This window comes from Pseudophryne corroboree, chromosome 2 (assembly GCF_028390025.1).
Source record: "Pseudophryne corroboree isolate aPseCor3 chromosome 2, aPseCor3.hap2, whole genome shotgun sequence".
NCBI lineage: Eukaryota > Metazoa > Chordata > Amphibia > Anura > Myobatrachidae > Pseudophryne > Pseudophryne corroboree.
In genome coordinates, this window is record NC_086445.1 from 167,055,501 (window position 1) to 167,077,344 (window position 21,844).

Here is a 21,844-nt window from a genome sequence, read left to right on the forward strand (position 1 = left end):
TGTGACGATTTCAAACAGCTCAGGTGGGTGGGGAACTAGGTTTCCCGCCGCATACCTGAGTATGAGTAAATAGTAGAAATGGACATAAACTTCTTATGTCCATAACTATTCGCACGAGCGATTAATACGCTCCAAACCAACACCGGAATATTGCTATTTAAATACTCTTCCGATGGGTACCAAACACTACTGCATGACTCCTGTTAGACCCTTCCTACGATACAAAGAGGGATTCCTCAGCTCAGGGACATTCTATATTAACCAAACTTTCAGAAACTATCAAAGGGATCATGATCTACAAACTACATTAATTGTGAAAATATGTAACGAATGAGTCGCACGCTACGACTACATAAACTCTACCGTAAATACGCATACCGTGCGCCCGCGGGTGCACGCTATTGCGGGTATGCGCCTTCACGGGAGAGCGTACGCATGCGCAGCGCGGACCAGTGTGCGGTGCAAATATGGCAGTGTGTATGGGGATATTTTTCTGACTTTGACAGTCCACCCTTTGGCAGTCAACAATAACTGCCACTTCCTGAAAACATTTCAAAAGGAGAAAAATATATGTCAGTGGTTAATTCATTTCCATGGTTGGGTGAGGGAGGAGAGAGGAGTAGGTGTGAAGAGGGTATGACCTAGTGAGAAAGCAGAAGCATGTGTGTATGAGTCCATGTTTGGAGGGTCATGTATCATCGTGCCGTACGTGTGGTAAATCAAGCTTCGAGGTATTGCGAAGTATACATTTGAATTCCTTCTTATCCCGTACTAAGGGCCTGTGGATGGGCTGTCAAACTCTACCGAGCTCTTTTCGGATTTTGAACAAAATGGGGAGCACATTTTAGTTGATGATACATGAATGGGGGGATATGTGATTGCTGATATCTGTGCCTGTATTCCCTATACTATGTGTGTTATTACCTGAGGGTTGTAGAGATGAAGGTGAAGAACACTTATGGAAAATGCAATGATATTCTATGTCAGGGAAATGTACATCTGTCGTTGAAGTTGTGTTCGGTATCTGTTGAGAGTCGTCTTCTTTGCGCTGTATTGCTCCTTGGGCATGAGCAAATAGCTTTGTCAGAGCCATTGGATTTACAAAAAATGTTGGGCTAGCGTGAGTTTAAAAATACTAGGGAAACTGGGGATCCATGGCAAAGTTCATCAAGTGTCCATATCATAGGTTGTCAAAACTTCATCTTTGGTGCTTGTCTGTTGTCTGTATAGCGTCTCGTCAACTTCCTCGTCCAAGGGGGTCTTCGTATCTTGGAGAAAAGCAGAAAAACAGGTGAAAGAAACGGACCGTATAATCGCATTTTCATCACATCATGGTTTCTATCATTGGGTCATAAATCAAATCCAGGTTAATTACAGTTTCCTCACTCCTCAAACTCATCACTCTTGTACTTTGTTTGCACCTCATTAAAGCCTGCCCGCATCTAAATATCAATCCAATAAATATAACACCTCCTAAGATACATAGTAGAAACTTTCTAACATCCATTATGACTCCTTGAGCCCAGTCTCCTAAACCGGAGAACCAATTTCGCGGGTTCAACCATGACACCCAACCAGTCAGCTCATTACCTACAGCAGCAAGGGTGAGATTGTGTTTTCGGCGAAATTCCCACTTCAATTGGAGAATGTCGTCCATCTTTTGGTCTATGACCTCTACCGGATCCTCGGTGCTATTTGTGATATACGTGCAACACTTTATGCCATACTGTGTTGCCAATGTAACACAATATCCGCCTGTTACTGCTGTAAGATAATTAAGAACCATCCTATGCTGAACTAGTTCTGTTTTATAAGCTTGAAGTTCTCTTCCAGTGTATCTAAACGTGTCATCATACATTTCAGTGATATTATCTAACAAATTGGCGAGTGCGGAAATGTATCTATAATTCATCACTCCTCGAGCGGTACGAGTGAAATCTAACGCTACCAGAACCTGAATCCCGGTGGATTCATGGATAAGATCAGAGGCCGGATGCTCTAACCTTTCTGACAGTTGTCTTTTAACTCGGTGCTCGTAATGAGTGTGAGTATAAGGAGCTTGGGCACCACAGTGTATGTCCTTCATTTTGTCATGTGTAACAGTCATCACTTCAGGCAATACTTTTCCAATATAACACAATCCTTCAGAGTTTGGGGCAAGCCACTTGTACGCCTTTCTCCCGCATATGAAATATGCATCATCGGGGAGAACATATGGGACGGAGAAGGACATTACCATGTTACAAACCTTCCAGGTGAAATCTCCTGACCCTAATTCTTCCATCTGCTTAATGCACGTATCAGTTTGTACGATATGTGCACAGTATCCTGGTGATACCTCTCCAACTCTAGTAATCCTATTTCCTAAGGTATATCGATACCGGAAAGATTTTCCTCTACTGGCTATGTGGCGTACAAGCTCTGTATCTGTAGGCATTCTATCTGCTCTGTGTGAAAAGGTCATGGTAAGGTTGCTCCATGACACTTCCCAATTTCCCGGCTTACGGGGATTGGAGATATTAAAACATAAGAGGGAACTATCCACATGGTATTGGTGGAGCTTCAAACTAGGAGGGCTGGAGATGTTAAACCTCCGGTCCACCGGTCTCCCACCACTTAGCTCAAGTACCTCCCCTAACGTTAAAGGAAATGGTACTAGCCCTGATTTGCTATGACCCTGAGGTACTTGAGAGCATACCCAACAATCTGTTTGGTTTAACACGTTACCCACTAAAGAGTGATAGTCACTCAATGGATGCCGGTCCATATGGATATTAAGACTGGATTGGCATTTCTTTATGCATCCATCTTCAACCATTGTCACAGAGCCTACAGATACAGTTTTTCTTTTTGAACTAACAATCCTTCAAAGAAAATGTTTACAGATAACATGGTTGTTAGATCGTGCCCGGTACTCGCCTTTGCTTGGTGATTGAGTTGCTATTGGAAATTTACACCTCCGTCTCAGTCATCAGGACCTTTCTGGATCCTTTCTCGACCTCACTGGTACTCTCACCGAAACAGACTGCTCTGGTCAACATCATGGTTAACAGAAAAATCCGGATCGCAGTCTCTTGGGGCAAGTCCATCTTACAGGAGGAGAAAAGAAGAAATTTGTAAAGGGGGCATAAGAAAACAGTTTGAGGGGGGGGGAGAGAACTTGTTACGATAATAAGTTCTCTCGTCTTGTTGTTCTTCTTGTTCTGCTGTCCTCTCAAAGGTGCTGTCTCTCAGTCTTCCAAACGAACATTCTGGTGATGCAATATTCCTTCCTAACCGGCGATCTTTCTGTAAGGAGAAAAAATCTGGCATTACCATTGGTCCAACTGAGGGGTGACATACCATCTTTAAACCATGGAAACATGAGTGGGAAGAGAGAGACAACAAAAAAACAAAAGAGATAGAGAACAATTCATGTGCATATATACATTACATAACTCGACAATAACCACCAATGAGAAAAGAGAAACAAAACATTTTTAAACATTGTCAACATTAAGAAAACATTGTTAGCATTAGAAAAACATTGTCAGACTTATTAGGCTGTCATATCTATGTGTCTACTGGTCTCCTTGAGCAGTCCCTCCCCACCAGCACCTGCATTACTCCACTGTCTGTATCTGGCCAGAAATACATTGTGGCGGAGGTCATGCTGGGGTTTGGTAGACTTCTACAAGGACCAAGTGGATATGCAATGTGTGAATTCTTACCACTACTCGTCAGAGATGGGGATAGAGAGAGAGAGAAGAAAAAAACATTTTTCACAAATACATTTACAACTTTTCACCTGGTCATTCCTGTGTCTTCAGTGAATGACCTCCCACTTTGTTAACCGTTACCTCAGGCTTACCATCAGTCCTAATGATCACCTTTCCTGACTATATATTATGGGTGTGGCCCAAAATTCTTCCTATATGATTCCTGATTATAATGGTGTGTGTTGTAATTTTGCTCATTTCTTGGTCTAGGGGGTCTAACTTTATGTGGGTTATTACAGTTGTTGGCATAATGCCCTTCTCTTCTACAATTGTAACAAATCCTTGGCTTTCTCCATGTGCTAGGGGCCTGGGGTTCCGGTCGACTTGATGCATTCTCTAGTGCTTGGATGTTCAGTGTCATCAACCGCTCTCCCTGCGCTTCCCTGGTTCTTTTGATATTTCGGTCATGCTCGATAGCGGACTCTCTTAATGCCGCCACCGAGATACCTCTCCAATGAGGTATTGAGGTTTGTACCCTAATTTTTAGTGTGTCTTTCAAGTTGCTCGCTAATACGGACACAGCTACCTCTCTGTGGTGTACATTAGTTTCAATGTCATCTATACCAGTGTACCTAGCCATATCCTGCAGAGCCCGGTGAAAATACTCTTCTGCGGATTCACCTTCTTTTTGTCTTATTGTATGGGGTACATTTGTTTGTGCGTGATATAAAACATTGTACGTACCTGTGGACACGACCTCACCTGACCCTCCGTTAGGGGGTTTGATTATTGCCTTTACCAATTTGGTCGCGTCCACCTGGATGTCTTGTAGGATGGCTTCTGGAAGAGGTGCCGACATCGTTCTGGGCTCACTTTCTTGTTTGTATTCCTGAGGGAAGTTTGACATGGGGTGCAACTTGCATAGGTTAATAGTTGTACATTCAACAACATTACAATAATCATTGTTACATTTGTTACACTTATTCTTATAATCTTTATTACAGTTGCTAAGAGCGTTTTTTATTGTTCCACCCTGTGCTTTTCTCCGCAACCACAATCCTCCCTGCTGCCATATCTCTCCCCTCAAGATAAGAGTCAGAAAGGTCAATTGAATCTCTTTGTAATTCACCTTCCTGTTGCCATAACTGCAAATAACCATGATGCTGAATTCGTCTCTTTGTTGGTTCAATGAGACATATCCTCCTCCTTAAATTTTGTAACACTTTTGGGCTAAAGCTGCCTATTCTTGGGAATTTGTCCCTGTCTTGTACAGTCATTCTCTCCCATTCATCACATAAAACTTCAGCGTGATTTCCATATTTCTCACACATCACATATCGTGCCGACCCGACTGGCCGGTTCCCTAAATCAACCCGAACCGAGGTTGATCGCCCCCTACCTGAACAACTGGCCCCCATAATCTGCAGGTGTTGCTTATTCCTCCTTGGATCTTTATCTCAAGGTTTTCAGCGAACCCTTACAAACAAACCAAGATGTCCTGGGCAGGCCGGCGGTGGCGGTTTACCAAGTACCCCACTCACTTCTCGCCCACGTTGGCCAGTACTGCAATCACTGTAACCAGAGCTGTTGTACCCAACTCAGGGCCCCTGTGAACCTGTGTTTACTGGAACATATGAGGGTTACCCGCAGGACACTTACTCTTTCCAGTAAAGGTGGGGTTGTTAGATAGTTCCTGAGTGACCAGCGAACTTCCCTTCCAAAAATAAAAAATTACACAAATCACGTCAGAATGTACAAATAGCGTTTGTGACCACTTTACTCTAATGGTATTAGGTCAGATTACTAACTACTGCACACAATTACGTGCGGTCCAATCGTTCAGTACATAAGCACTACTTGTCATGTACTGAAAGATCAATGGAATCGATGTTTCCGGCCGCGATTCCTTCAGCAAGAGCTTGTATGGCCTATATGGGTTCTGCACCAACACCCCAGGCGTTGTGCCTCTTGTACCTTTATAGCGGACCTCTTTGTCTATTTTACCTGTTACCTTATGACCTCCTGGTCTGTTACCGTCTGTTAATGACCTCCTGGTCTGTTACCTTATGACCTCCTGGTCTGTTACCTTATGGTCCGCTATACTCTAATGCTCAAATATTATTTAACCAGGGATGCCTCCCTAGCCACCGTATATGTCACTTACACGTGTGTCCCTTGACGAGTACCCGACTTTCCTTTTGGTTCAACCTCTAAGTTATATAAACTTATGTGATAAAAAAACACACTCACTCAACACATGTACACTTTGTTTCTATATCTATTTCTGCGCAGAAATTTTTTTTTTTTTCAGCCCAGCAGTGTTACCAATTTGGAGCAGGATCTGTTAGACTAAATTTCAGATTTTTCCAAAAATAGATTTGCGTTATTTACCGCGTCGCGTTATTTACCGCTGTGCGTTACTTATCGCCTTTGCGCTAATTATCGCTTTGCGCTAATTCAACTTTTCGTGACTTGAGCTACGTGGGCGTAACCGGACGCTACGTTGCGTAACGTACGCTGCGTGCGTCTGCCTTTGGATTGCGTACGCAAGTCTTTTGTTAGGGACACGTGTACGCAAAACAAAGATCCACCGTAACACAATTTCTATTTTTATCAATGTAGATGATCCCTGATCATCTACCGCACACCACACTGACTGCCTTATCTCCCAGACAAGCCGTGTGTTGGTCTATACTTTAACTATTACCTCTACTATGAAATAACAGCAAATCTCTTTTAGCACTTTCTATCAACTATAAAAATTGGCAAACAGGAATAGTGATATACGAAATTGAAAAAGAAATGCAGATATATATGTATGCGTGCGTGTATACGCAAGACAGAAGAGGAATAAAACAGTTTTAAAAGACACAAGCGTTTTGTTCTTACTTCCGGTTCCCGGATTCCTTCAGCACTCTTTATCTAAGCGAAGCAGACGCTTATCCCGTCAGCACTGCGAGACAACCTCCCACCCTTTGCTGGGGGATAATGTCTGCTGATCTACCTAGTGCAGATATGAGAAGGACAGGACGAGTCCCCCAATTGACAATGCTAAATTCCTTTGTCGTATAAACAACCCTTTATGAAGTCTAAGAACACTGTACGCTGCTTACTTAAGGAGTACCGTAAGGGTACGCTATTTGCGTAACGATCGCTCAGCCGTAGGCGAGACGCTCAAGCGTCACGTTCGCTCACGGCCCAGTGATCACAGGACAACACGTTATTGGTTATGACTAGAGTAATGATTCGCTATGGCGTAGCGGACGCTCGAGACCACGAGGAGGTCACCAGCGGCGCAGACGCTCACAACGCTATACCTTTATGTCTAAACCTTATACCAATGAAATGCACAGAATACCTTAATGTGAGTACAGGGTGTAAGTGCAACCTTGTGTAACCTGACTAACTACAAAGCTGCTTGAGCGTCACCGACGCTCAAGTGAACACTTAACACTATAGAAAATACACAGATACTGGTTTAGGGTCCAAAGCCTATTAACTGTATTATATCTAATATACTTGTAAAAGGGGATAACAGTACAAATGATACACTACAATATAACAGAGACTTCCTAACCAAAATACAATACTATCTAATACAATTCAATACTAGTCCAGGGGAGATGTGAGAGAAAAGAGAAAGGAGAGAGAGAGAGAGAAATGGAGAGAGATGAGAGAAATTTGCTCACAGTAAGACAATGATTACGGAGAGAAACTTACGCACAAGGGGAAACGATCGCATGCGCCTGGACATCCAGCACCCGATTTTCAGCAATGAGAACCGTTGAAGAGTGAGAGCTGGATGTGGTCGGCCTGCCTATTTATGCCCCACACACAATGCAATCCTACAGTCCCTACAATCCCATTGTCCATTGGACGTCGGAATTCGGCCCTGCATCATAACAAAAGGTCATAGGTTGATTCATACAGGTGGGCTGTGACGATTTCAAACAGCTCAGGTGGGTGGGGAACTAGGTTTCCCGCCGCATACCTGAGTATGAGTAAATAGTAGAAATGGACATAAACTTCTTATGTCCATAACTATTCGCACGAGCGATTAATACGCTCCAAACCAACACCGGAATATTGCTATTTAAATACTCTTCCGATGGGTACCAAACACTACTGCATGACTCCTGTTAGACCCTTCCTACGATACAAAGAGGGATTCCTCAGCTCAGGGACATTCTATATTAACCAAACTTTCAGAAACTATCAAAGGGATCATGATCTACAAACTACATTAATTGTGAAAATATGTAACGAATGAGTCGCACGCTACGACTACATAAACTCTACCGTAAATACGCATACCGTGCGCCCGCGGGTGCACGCTATTGCGGGTATGCGCCTTCACGGGAGAGCGTACGCATGCGCAGCGCGGACCAGTGTGCGGTGCAAATATGGCAGTGTGTATGGGGATATTTTTCTGACTTTGACAGGCCTCAAATTGGGGTCCATTAAGGTTCAAATTTCGGCCCTGTCGATTTTTCTTCCAGAAAGAATTGGCTTCAGTTCCTGAAGTCCAGAAGTTTGTCAAGGGAGTATTGCATATACAACCCCCTTTTGTGCCTCCAGTGGCACTGTGGGATCTCAACGTAGTTCTGGGATTCCTCAAAACACATTGGTTTAAAACCAGTCAAATCTGTGGATTTGAAGCATCTCACATGAAAAGTGAACATGCTCTTGGACCTGGCCTGGACCAGGCGAGTGTCAAATTGGTGGTTTTTTTCTCAAAAAAGCCCATATCTGTTTGTCCATTCGGACAGGGCAGAGCTGCGGACTCGTCCCCAGTTCTCTCCCTAAGGTGGTGTCAGTGTTTCACCTGAACCAGCTTATTGTGGTGTCTTGCGCCTACTAGGGACTTGGAGGACTCCAAGTTGCTAGATGTGGTCAGGGCCCTGAAAATATAGGTTCCAGGACGGCTGGAGTCAGGAAAACTGACTTGCTGTTATCCTGTATGCACCCAACAAACTGGGTGCTCTTGCTTTTAAGCAGACTTTTGCTAGTTGGATGTGTAATACAATTCAGCTTGCACATTCTGTGGCAGGCCTGCCACAGCCAAAATATGTAAATGCCCATTCCACAAGGAAGGTGGGCTCATCTTGGGCGGCTGCCCGAGGGGTCTCGGCTTTACAACTCTGCCGAGCGGCTATTTAGTCAGGGGCAAACACGTTTGTAAAATCCTACAAATTTGATACCCTGGCTAAGGAGGACCTGGAGTTCTCTCATTCGGTGCTGCAGAGTCATCCGCACTCTCCCGCCCGTTTGGGAGCTTTGGTATAATCCCCATGGTCCTTTCAGGAACCCCAGCATCCACTAGGACGATAGAGAAAATAAGAATTTACTTACCGATAATTCTATTTCTCGGAGTCCGTAGTGGATGCTGGGCGCCCATCCCAAGTGCGGATTATCTGCATTACTTGTACATAGTTACAAAAATCGGGTTATTATTTGTTGTGAGCCATCTTTTCAGAGGCTCCGCTGTTATCATACTGTTAACTGGGTTCAGATCACAGGTTGTACAGTGTGATTGGTGTGGCTGGTATGAGTCTTACCCGGGATTCGTAAATCCTTCCTTATTGTGTACGCTCGTCCGGGCACAGTATCCTAACTGAGGCTTGGAGGAGGGTCATAGGGGGAGGAGCCAGTGCACACCACCTGATCCTAAAGCTTTACTTTTTGTGCCCTGTCTCCTGCGGAGCCGCTATTCCCCATGGTCCTTTCAGGAACCCCAGCATCCACTACGGACTCCGAGAAATAGAATTATCGGTAAGTAAATTCTTATTATATACTGTCTATACGCTCTCTTCATTTATATCAGTTGTTACAGAATCTAATTTACAGCGCCTGATTCTCATCATTTACATTTGCACCTAGGATTTTTTTGCCAAAGAAGCACATTCATACATATTAGCAGGTGAATTATGCTGCAAATTTCTGTAAAAAGGTTTAGAAATGGTAGTTCTTATACTACATGTATGTGCTTTGGTACATCAGCGGTGAATTTGTAAAGCATAAGAGACAGTGAAGGTTAAAGTGCTACTAACTGCCCCATATATACTGTATATAGTAGACAAACAACATATACCATATTTCTCTAACGTCCTAGTGGATGCTGGGGACTCCGAAAGGACCATGGGGAATAGCGGCTCCGCAGGAGACTGGGCACAAAAGTAAAAAGCTTTAGGACTACCTGGTGTGCACTGGCTCCTCCCCCTATGACCCTCCTCCAAGCCTCAGTTAGATTTTTGTGCCCGAACGAGACGGGTGCAGGCTAAGGGGCTCTCCTGAGCTGCTTAGTGTAAAAGTTTAAAGTAGGTTTTTTATTTTCAGTGAGACCTGCTGGCAACAGGCTCACTGCACCGAGGGACTAAGGGGAGAAGAAGCGAACTCACCTGCGTGCAGAGTGGATTGGGCTTCTTAGGCTACTGGACATTGGCTCCAGAGGGACGATCACAGGCCCAGCCATGGATGGGTCCCAGAGCCGCGCCGCCGGCCCCCTTACAGAGCCAGAAGACTGGAGAGGTCCGGAAAATCGGTGGCAGAAGACGTCCTGTCTTCAATAAGGTAGCGCACAGCACCGCAGCTGTGCGCCATTGCTCTCAGCACACTTCACACTCCGGTCACTGAGGGTGCAGGGCGCTGGGGGGGTGCCCTGAGACGCAATAAAACACCTTTTTTTGGCAAAAAATACATCACATATAGCTCCTGGGCTATATGGATGCATTTAACCCCTGCCAATTTTTCCATAAAAAAGCGGGAGAAAGGCCGCCGAGAAGGGGGCGGAGCCTATCTCTTCAGCACACTGGCGCCATTTTTTCCTCACAGCTCCGTTGGAGGAAGGCTCCCTGACTCTCCCCTGCAGTCCTGCACTACAGAAACAGGGTAAAACAAGAGAGGGGGGGCACTAAATTGGCATATTAATATATACAGCAGCTATATTACGGAAAAACACTTATATAAGGTTATCCCTATATATATATATATATATATATATATATATATATAGCGCTCTGGTGTGTGCTGGCAAACTCTCCCTCTGTCTCCCCAAAGGGCTAGTGGGGTCCTGTCCTCTATCAGAGCATTCCCTGTGTGTGTGCTGTGTGTCGGTACGTTGTGTCGACATGTATGAGGAGGAAAATGGTGTGGAGGCGGAGCAATTGCCTGTGTTAGTGATGTCACCCCCTAGGGAGTCGACACCTGTCTGGATGGTCTTATGGAAAGAATTACGTGATAGTGTCAGCACTTTACAAAAGACTGTTGACGACATGAGACAGCCGGCAAATCAGTTAATACCTGTACAGGCGTCTCAAACACCGTCAGGGACTCTAAAGCGCCCGTTACCTCAGGTCGATACAGACACGGACACTGACTCCAGTGTCGACGGTGAGGAAACAAACGTATTTTCCAGTAGGGCCACACGTTACATGATCACGGCAATGAAGGAGGTTTTGAACATTTCTGATACTACAAGTACCACAAAAAAGGGTATTATGTGGGGTGTGAAAAAACTACCCGTCAGATGAATTAAATGAGGTGTGTGATGAAGCGTGGGTTTCCCCCGATAAAAAACTGCTAATTTCTAAAAAATTATTGGCATTATACCCTTTCCCGCCAGAGGTTAGGGCACGTTGGGAAACACCCCCTAGGGTAGATAAGGCGCTCACACGCTTATCAAAACAAGTGGCGTTACCGTCTCCTGATACGGCCGCCCTCAAGGAACCAGCTGATAGGAAGCTGGAAAATATCCTAAAAAGTATATACACACATACTGGTATTATACTGCGACCAGCAATCGCCTCAGCCTGGATGTGCAGTGCTGGGGTGGCTTGGTCGGATTCCCTGACTGAAAATATTGATACCCTGGACAGGGACAATATATTATTGACTATAGAGCATTTAAAGGATGCATTTCTATATATGCGAGATGCACAGAGGGATATTTGCACTCTGGCATCAAGAGTAAGTGCGATGTCCATTTCTGCCAGAAGAGGATTATGGACGCGACAGTGGTCAGGGGATGCGGATTCCAAACGGCATATGGAAGTATTGCCGTATAAAGGGGAGGAGTTATTTGGGGTCGGTCTATCGGACCTGGTGGCCACGGCAACGGCTGGGAAATCCACCTTTTTACCCCAAGTCACCTCGCAGCAGAAAAAGATACCGTCTTTTCAGGCTCAGTCCTTTCGTCCCCATAAGGGCAAGCGGGCAAAAGGCCACTCATATCTGCCCCGGGGCAGAGGAAGGGGAAAAAGACTGCAGCAGACAGCCTCTTCCCACGAACAGAAGCCCTCCCCCGCTTCTGCCAAGTCCTCAGCATGACGCTGGGGCCTTACAAGCGGACTCGGGCACGGTGGGGGCCCGTCTCAAGAATTTCTGCGCGCAGTGGGCTCACTCGCAAGTGGACCCCTGGATCCTGCAGGTAGTATCCCAGGGGTACAAATTGGAATTCGAGACGTCTCCCCCTCGCCGGTTCCTGAAGTCTGCTTTACCAACGTCTCCCCCCGACAGGGAGGCGGTATTGGAAGCCATTCACAGGCTGTATTCCCAGCAAGTGATAATCAAGGTACCCCTCCTACAACAGGGAAAGGGGTATTATTCCACGCTGTTTGTGGTACCGAAGCCGGACGGCTCGGTGAGACCTATTTTAAATCTGAAATCCTTGAACACTTACATAAAAAGGTTCAAATTCAAGATGGAATCACTCAGAGCAGTGATAGCGAACCTGGAAGAAGGGGACTATATGGTGTCTCTGGACATCAAGGATGCTTACCTCCATGTCCCAATTTGCCCTTCTCACCAAGGGTACCTCAGGTTTGTGGTACAGAACTGTCACTATCAGTTTCAGACGCTGCCGTTTGGATTGTCCACGGCACCCCGGGTCTTTACCAAGGTAATGGCCGAAATGATGATTCTTCTTCGAAGAAAAGGCGTCTTAATTATCCCTTACTTGGACGATCTCCTGATAAGGGCAAGGTCCAGAGAACAGTTAGAGGTCGGAGTAGCACTATCTCAAGTAGTACTACGACAGCACGGATGGATTCTAAATTCCAAAATCGCAGCTGATTCCGACGACACGTCTGCTGTTCCTAGGAATGATTCTGGACACAGTACAGAAAAAGGTGTTTCTCCCGGAAGAGAGAGCCAGGGAGTTATACGACCTAGTCAGGAACCTCCTAAGACCAGGCCAAGTGTCAGTACATCAATGCACAAGGGTCCTGGGAAAGATGGTGGCTTCTTACGAAGCGATTCCATTCGGCAGATTCCACGCAAGAACTTTTCAGTGGGATCTGCTGGACAAATGGTCCGGATCGCATCTTCAAATGCATCAGCGGATAACCCTGTCTCCAAGGACAAGGGTGTCTCTCCTGTGGTGGTTACAGAGTGCTCATCTCCTAGAGGGCCGCAGATTCGGCATTCAGGATTGGGTCCTGGTGACCACGGATGCCAGCCTGAGAGGCTGGGGAGCAGTCACACAGGGAAGAAATTCCAGGGCTTGTGGTCAAGCATGGAAACGTCACTTCACATAAATATCCTGGAACTAAGGGCCATTTACAATGCCCTAAGTCAGGCAAGACCTCTGCTTCAGGGTCAGCCGGTGTTGATCCAGTCGGACAACATCACGGCAGTCGCCCACGTAAACAGACAGGGCGGCACAAGAAGCAGGAGGGCAATGACGGAAGTGGCAAGGATTCTTCGCTGGGCGGAAAATCATGTGATAGCACTGTCAGCAGTGTTCATTCCGGGAGTGGACAACTGGGAAGCAGACTTCCTCAGCAGACACGATCTTCACCCGGGGGAGTGGGGACTTCACCCAGAAGTCTTCCACATGATTGTGAACCGTTGGGAAAAACCAAAGGTGGACATGATGGCGTCCCGCCTCAACAAAAAACTGGACAGATATTGCGCCAGGTCAAGGGACCCTCAGGCAATAGCTGTGGACGCTCTGGTAACACCGTGGGTGTACCAGTCAGTGTATGTGTTCCCTCCTCTTCCTCTCATACCAAAAGTACTGAGAATCATAAGAAGGAGAGGAGTAAAGACTATACTCGTGGCTCCGGATTGGCCAAGAAGGACTTGGTACCCGGAAATTCAAGAGATGCTCACGGAAGACCCGTGGCCTCTACCTCTAAGAAAGGACCTGCTCCAGCAGGGACCATGTCTGTTCCAAGACTTACCGCGACTGCGTTTGACGGCATGGCGGTTGAACGCCGGATCCTGAAGGAAAAAGGCATTCCGGATGAAGTCATCCCTACCCTGATCAAAGCCAGGAAGGATGTAACCGTACAACATTATCACCGTATTTGGCGTAAATATGTTGCGTGGTGCGAGGCCAGGAAGGCCCCTACAGAGGAATTTCAACTGGGTCGATTCCTGCATTTCCTGCAAACAGGACTGTCTATGGGCCTCAAATTAGGGTCCATTAAGGTTCAAATTTCGGCCCTGTCAATATTCTTCCAAAAAGAACTAGCTTCTGTTCCTGAAGTTCAGACGTTTGTCAAGGGAGTACTGCATATACAGCCTCCTTTTGTGCCTCCAGTGGCACCTTGGGATCTCAATGTAGTTTTGGGATTCCTAAAATCACATTGGTTTGAACCACTCACCACTGTGGACTTAAAATATCTCACATGGAAAGTGGTAATGCTGTTAGCCCTGGCTTCAGCCAGGCGTGTCTCAGAATTGGCGGCTTTATCCTATAAAAGCCCTTACCTAATTTTTCATACGGACAGGGCAGAATTGAGGACTCGTCCTCAATTTCTCCCTAAGGTGGTTTCAGCATTTCACTTAAACCAGCCTATTGTGGTGCCTGCGGCCACTAGGGACTTGGAGGATTCCAAGTTGCTGGACGTAGTCAGGGCCCTGAAAATATATGTTTCCAGGACGGCTGGAGTCAGAAAATCTGACTCGCTGTTTATCCTGTATGCACCCAACAAGCTGGGTGCTCCTGCTTCTAAGCAGACGATTGCTCGTTGGATTTGTAGTACAATTCAGCTTGCACATTCTGTGGCAGGCCTGCCACAGCCAAAATCTGTAAAAGCCCATTCCACACGGAAAGTGGGCTCATCTTGGGCGGCTGCCCGAGGGGTCTCGGCTTTACAACTTTGCCGAGCAGCTACTTGGTCAGGGGCAAACACGTTTGCTAAATTCTACAAATTTGATACCCTGGCTGAGGAGGACCTGGAGTTCTCTCATTCGGTGCTGCAGAGTCATCCGCACTCTCCCGCCCGTTTGGGAGCTTTGGTATAATCCCCATGGTCCTTTCGGAGTCCCCAGCATCCACTAGGACGTTAGAGAAAATAAGAATTTACTTACCGATAATTCTATTTCTCATAGTCCGTAGTGGATGCTGGGCGCCCATCCCAAGTGCGGATTGTCTGCATTACTTGTACATAGTTATTGTTACAAAAATCGGGTTATTGTTGTTGTGAGCCATCTTTTCAGAGGCTCCTCTGTTATCATGCTGTTAACTGGGTTCAGATCACAAGTTGTACGGTGTGATTGGTGTGGCTGGTATGAGTCTTACCCGGGATTCAAAATCCTTCCTTATTGTGTACGCTCGTCCGGGCACAGTATCCTAACTGAGGCTTGGAGGAGGGTCATAGGGGGAGGAGCCAGTGCACACCTGGTAGTCCTAAAGCTTTTTACTTTTGTGCCCAGTCTCCTGCGGAGCCGCTATTCCCCATGGTCCTTTCGGAGTCCCCAGCATCCACTACGGACTATGAGAAATAGAATTATCGGTAAGTAAATTCTTATTTTTAAATACAGTTAAGGAGTAATATTCTAAGAATGAGAACCATGTGGAATATGTTCAAAGTGCAATTTTATTTTATATTTTGTTACAAATTAATATTACGTTTTTAGTGACCATTTTACGATTTTGCAGCATTTTTATTTTAATATGCCGGAATGCTGCCAGAGAGATGAGCTTCAGCCTGTTGCATAGTGGCCAGTAACTCTTTATATCTGTGGCACAATCCGTTCTAATGTTTGCACGTTTTCATGATGCTTACGTATTTAACCTTGTTTTCATTATGTCTCGTTCTGAGGATCAGGCCAGTAGTAAGTTCATACTTTTATCATTTGAAAACTGAACAATAGTTTTTTTCTTTCCTTAGGGTATCACCTATGACCATGTAGAGTTAAATGTTTATCTAAATGGAAAGAATATGCATTGTCCTGCGTCTGGCATAAGAGGGACTGTGTATCCTGTTGTGTATGGTAAGTCCAAGTAGTAAAAGAGAAAATAGAACAATCAGGCTGGCATTTTCAATTCGTTTTGTGTCATTTATAGGATAAAGGTCTGGGAAGCTGTATGGGGTCATTCTATAGCCCTGCTGTGGAGTGGGTTCCATTTTGAGTCTGTTAGATCCTATTAATATTTATTTATTACTTAACAGTTTCTTGTATAGCGCAGCAAATTCCGTTGCGCTTTACAACTGGACACAATTAGAAGACAAAACTGGGTAAAAACAAACAGTCATGGAGGGAGGAGGGCCCTGCTCGCAAGCTTACAATCTTAATATAATATAAATGAAAATTTAAGGGGAAAAAAACGAAAACCATTAGCCTTAAGACCAACACCAGAAACTGTAAAAGTGTGTGTGTGTGTGTGTGTGTGTGTGTGTGTGTGTGTGTGTGTGTATAGATAGATAGATAGATAGATAGATATAGATACTTTATGGCTCTGGATGAACTCGGAGCCCACGTAGGAAACAGAACAATAATTAGTGGGGGGAGGTCAGGGACAGGTACAGAAAAACAGGACAGTTGTGAGACATGCATCAGCAGTACACTCGCAGTGCCTTCTATTAACACTGTTCCTTCTTCTAGTGGATGACAGCGCGATCCTGGATTGTCAGTTCAGCGAGTTCTATCACACACCCCCAGCTGGGTTTGAGAAAATATTGTTTGAGCAGCAGATTTTCTAAAGACTGGATATCATCAGCGTTCCCAAAGCCTCTATTTCTTAAAACTGCACGATGCCTACTGACAATGTACTTTGTATTTATATCTCACTGGGTGCAGGCCTTTCAGATCTTGTGTGTACTGTAAGTAGTTTATAAAGTGTCATCTGTCTGCTGGGCCCACCATCTAGAAATTCCTTTGAACCCTTACCTGATATTTTTGTGATGTGTAAAGTATTTTTCTGCCAGTGTCTCTCTCATTGTAAATATAACCTTTTAGCCAGTATCTCATTGAATCTCTTCGCATTGATTCAGTATTATCTGAAATCTTATATATCACACCCGCATTGTGTATTCACAGAGGGGGGGTTTCAGTGATACCTACATACTGTTTGTTCACCAAACAGGTTTATTTGTTTCAATTGTGGCAGCTTTCGTATATCTGAAACGTGGGTGTGGCCCTGTGTTTCGATGGGCACCGCAGTACTGTGCCTGTGTTTGCTGCTTGCTGAGATTCCAGTCCCAGAGTGCCTTATGACTTTGTGCTCATGTCACAGACAGTGTGATTGCACACAGTAATGCACCTATGCTGGACAAGCTGATGAACGCTCCATTGTGTACATTGTGCATGGATTCTTACGTTTGTACTGAACTGTAACGCTGACAGACGTTTGTGCACTAGTGGCCTGTTGGTAATCTGTCCGCCATGTTCCGCTGTGATATTTAGGACAGGGCTGTCACATGAGGCACACTGGGATTTCCAAAGTCGTTTTTTTTTTTGACCGTTAATTTAATTGGTTTATAAAAAGACAACACTAGTGCATGATGATTCTGTACACAAGTTACTGAATATACTTTTCTATAGGCAGCACAGAAATGGAAGCATTGCAGTATACAGAGTAACACCATTATTTGGGGATAACGATTGATGCAATGATCTTATAATGGCAGTGCTTTGGGCTCTATTCCAGAACAAGGCTCCAGTCCTCAGTGGCTGTAAGCAGGACATAGGTCAGGGTTAATTTGTCCAGAGAATTAGCACTTGTTATTTTAGTGAATGTATCTGACTTCAGAGAGAACTTTTAAATTAGAAGTGCTTGCCGCTATTGCTCCAGTCACTTTAACCCTGTAATCATTATGGACCTTTTTAAATATGTTTTGCAATATGCACAGGAGCTGGGTTTGTTCCCTAGCAATGCCCTTTCCATTTCTCCCACTGACCCGCTTAGCACTGACCATTCATCTGCAGTTCTGTAACTGCTGAGGTTCAACTGTTTACAGGATAGAGCTGCAGATGAGTGGTACCCAACTAGTTGTTAAGAAAGTCATGTATACACCTTGTGTGAGCTGGACTGAGACAGACAAGGAGCACATCATACTGGCATTAATGCTCATACTTCCAAATATTCCTAAATACTGTAATCCGGGAACAATCTGTGAAGTCTGGAGGTGTATTGGAGGCTGTAACGGGGGTAATTATAGAAGTAACAGCAAAAAAGTGCACATTTTACTCATGTCGCATTTGAAATCGAGAAAACAAAACCAGTGAATGTTGTGGTGTGTGTAGTGCCTCATGGGGATGTTTTTATTCTTTTACTTTCTTCTACACACACCCATTAATTTCTTATTGGGTAAATGTAAATCTAATTAAGGCTTCTGCAACCCATATTAATTGCTTACTAATGTGATTCTATTTATAATCTATATAGAGCAAGGTTCTATGGAGAAAATGTTTTTTCAGAACGTCTGTAAACATGTTCACCCTTCTCTGCTTCTCTGGCATTTCTCATGGGTAATGCTACGTGAACTTGTGAATGTGTCAAGACATCCAGTTTTGTAGAGTATAATTTAAAACATTTTTATATATATATATACACACACACACACACAATATGTAGAGGTCCATGTATGTAACAGCAAACCACTCTTGGTAGCAAAATTTTAATCCTTTTAATTTAAAATGGATTCAAATTTTGCTACCAAGAGTGGCGTGCTGGTACATGCGTGGACTTCTACAAATTGTTGATACATTAAGTGATCACCGGGCACCCACATGATTGTTTTGGAGGTGTGTGCAAAGTGGCTCCGGTGCCCTCCTTAGGGGTTATGCAGCCCCAATATAAGCCAGGTGTAAAGGCGGCATTTGAAGACTTCCATAGCCAGGTAAAGTTTAGCAAATGTGCATTTATTCTTCAGCGTTTCGGGGGCCGAACCCCCTTCATCATGAAAACACACAAGTGAAAATAGCACACATCAAATCTTAAATTACTTTCCCCCCCAGGACCGCCAACCCCCGCCGCGGGCACGCTGTGCACGACCGTGACCGGAAGCATATGTCCGTGACCGGTCTAAACAGTATGTGTCAGTATATCTATCTTGCAGCCCATCAGACGATTTAAGAATAGCCATCAGCTTTGATTCAACATGCAACTGTTGTATTTTTCTGAATGTAGAACAACAAATTCATGTCCTTTCCGCTGCGGGTGCATCTATTGATCTTGGCATTTGCTGTAACGTGGAGACATTGACACATTTGGTGACTCGACACTTGTGCAGTGGCATTTGGTATGTTAGCCAATGACATTAAGGAACAGTGTGCTCAGACCCTATACAGTACAGCGAGTTATCAGGGCCAGCACATCTCTTCCCCGGAGATGCCTAAAGAGGACAAAGCCAGGAGTGCTTGAATCTTTGATTTATATTTGTAGAAGGAAAACTTATAAGGCAATATTCAATTGTTTGTCACTCCTGATCTCCTGTCTAAAGAGATTGAAGGGGGTGATATTCAAATGTTTCTTTTTATCGTGCTTTTCATGCCAGAGAAAAAGTCAGCAAAAAAGTCCCACTTGAACGCTCAAACGGGTTACTGTTTGCTAATTTCAGCCCACCTCCTCAAGGGAGTGCAAGCATGGATGGAGCAACAATTCAGTGGCTTCGTTGGTAGCCATCTACTGGCTGTCGGCAGGAGAAACTATAGAATATCGCCCATTCTATTCTTTGTTTAGGCAAAAACAAACCTAGAGTTGTTGAATACCTATTTTTTATGTGATATTGAGTTACTGTTTTATTGAACACAGTTGTGAAAACTACTGTATGAAAGCAATTTGATTTGTTCCTATAGGCAGCGCCACTGTTTTCCTGTGCAAATGAGGCAGGTTTACTGCCACCAAATATTTGGAATCTTATTGAATTGTGATTTCTGCAAGTCTGCTGTAGAAACTATGGGGTCAATCCAATTATCCGCGAATACATTGCGTGTGCCAGTCAGCGCAACAACAGCCGCACTATACGGGCAGTCCGAACTTGCACAAAACTGCTTGCAGCCCCATAGGACTGTGAGTTTAAAATTGGCAAATTTGGGCTCAGAGCAGGCCTTTGCAGTTAACTGAATGGACCCCTATGTGTGTAGTCTCTATTTGGAAATTTAATACAACCGTACTCCTTACTCTTAAATCAAATATAGGTCACCATCTCCATTTTTAAAATGAAAGTCAAAGTGTATTAGGTGGAGCTTAAACATAGTGGTGGGGGATTTGGATCACAGTAACCACATACACAGAGAATACAGCAACCACCAGCATCATTAGTCTGTATGACGGTGCATCCCTGCCTCTTACATATTAGTGCACGGTACTATTGGAAACTGATATCTGAATGAGTGCTTAATGTTACCATAGTGCACTTTTAGGTAAATGTATTTTCTCTTACCTCCTAGAGGATGCTGGGGACTCCGTAAGGACCATGGGGGATAGACGGGCTCCGCAGGAGACATGGGCACTAAGAAAGAACTTTAGGTATGGGTGTGCACTGGCTCCTCCCTCTATGCCCCTCCTCCAGACCTCAGTTTATTACTGTGCCCAGAGGAGACTGGGTGCATTACAGGTAGCTCTCCTGAGTTTCCTAGAAAGAAAGTATTTTGTTAGGTTTTTTATTTTCAGGGAGCCTGCTGGCAACAGACTCCCTGCATCGAGGGACTGAGGGGAGAGAAACGGACCTACTTTAATGTTGGGCTCTGTTTCTTAGTCTACTGGACACCATAAGCTCCAGTGGGAATGGAACGCAGGTCTCACCCTCGCCGTTCGTCCCAGAGCCGCGCCGCTGTCCTCCTCGCAGAGCCGGAAGATAGAAACCGGGTGAGTATGTGAAGAAAGAAGACTTCAGAGGCAGCAGAAGACTTCAGATCTTCATAGAAGTAACGCACAGGGGTAACGCTGTGCGCCTTTGCTCCCACACAGCACACACAGCAGTCACTGTAAGGGTGCAGGGCGTAGGGGGGTGGGGGGGTGTCGGTACGCGTGTGTCGGCATGTCTGAGGTAGAAGGCTTTCCTAGCGAGGAGGTGGAGCAAATGAATGTGGTGTCTCCGTCGGCAACACCGACACCTGACTGGGTGGAGATTTTGAATGTTTTAAGTGCTAATGTGAATTTATTGCACAAAAGGTTGGCCAAAGCTGAGTCCAGGAATTATGCAGAGAGTCAGGCCCTGCCTGCCCCTATGTCGCAGGGACCCTCGGGGTCTCAAAAGCGCCCACTATCCCAAATAGTAGACACTAATACCGACACGGATTCTGACTCCAGTGTCGACTACGATGATGCAAAATTACAGACAAAATTGGCTAAAAGTATTCAATATATGATTATTGCAATAAAGGATGTTTACATATCACAGAGGAACCCCCTGTCCCTGACACGAGGGTGTGCATGTATAAGGAAAAGAAATCTGAGGTAACCTTTACCCCTTCCCGTGAGCTGAACGAGTTATTTGAAAAGGCGTGGGAATCTCCAGACAAGAAACTGCAGATTCCCAAAAGGATTCTTATGGCGTATCCTTTCCCGGCTAAGGACAGGATGCGGTGGGAATCCTCCCCAAGGGTGGACAAAGCGTTGACACGCTTATCCAAAAAGGTAGCACTGCCATCCCAAGATACGGCTACCCTCAGGGATCCTGCTGATTGCAAGCAGGAGGCTACCTTAAAGTCCATTTACACACACTTGGGTACCTTGCTCAGACCGGCGATAGCGTCGGCTTGGGTATGTAGCGCTGTAGCAGCGTGGACAGATACCTTATCTGCGGAATTGGATACCCTGGATAAGGATACCATTTTATTGACCCTGGGTCATATTAAAGATGCTGTCTTATATATGAGGGATGCTCAAAGAGACATTGGCCTACTGGGTTCTAGAGTCAACGCTTTGTCGATTTTTTGCTAGACGAGTCCTATGGACCCGGCAATGGACA

The 21,844-nt window shown here is 45.1% G+C and overlaps 1 protein-coding gene across 2 annotated transcripts in view; it reads left to right on the plus strand.

Moving 5' to 3' along the window:
• Positions 1-16,892, plus strand: part of SPRYD7 (SPRY domain containing 7) — a 49,532-nt gene extending 32,640 nt beyond the window's left edge. For both annotated transcript variants that reach the window (XM_063951969.1, XM_063951970.1), the window contains exons 4-5: positions 15,818-15,920; positions 16,533-16,892. In XM_063951969.1, the coding sequence (XP_063808039.1) occupies positions 15,818-15,920; positions 16,533-16,630 (201 nt within the window). In that variant the 3' untranslated portion in view covers positions 16,631-16,892. The remainder of the gene's footprint in view (positions 1-15,817; positions 15,921-16,532) is intronic.
• The last annotated feature ends 4,952 nt before the right edge of the window (positions 16,893-21,844 follow it).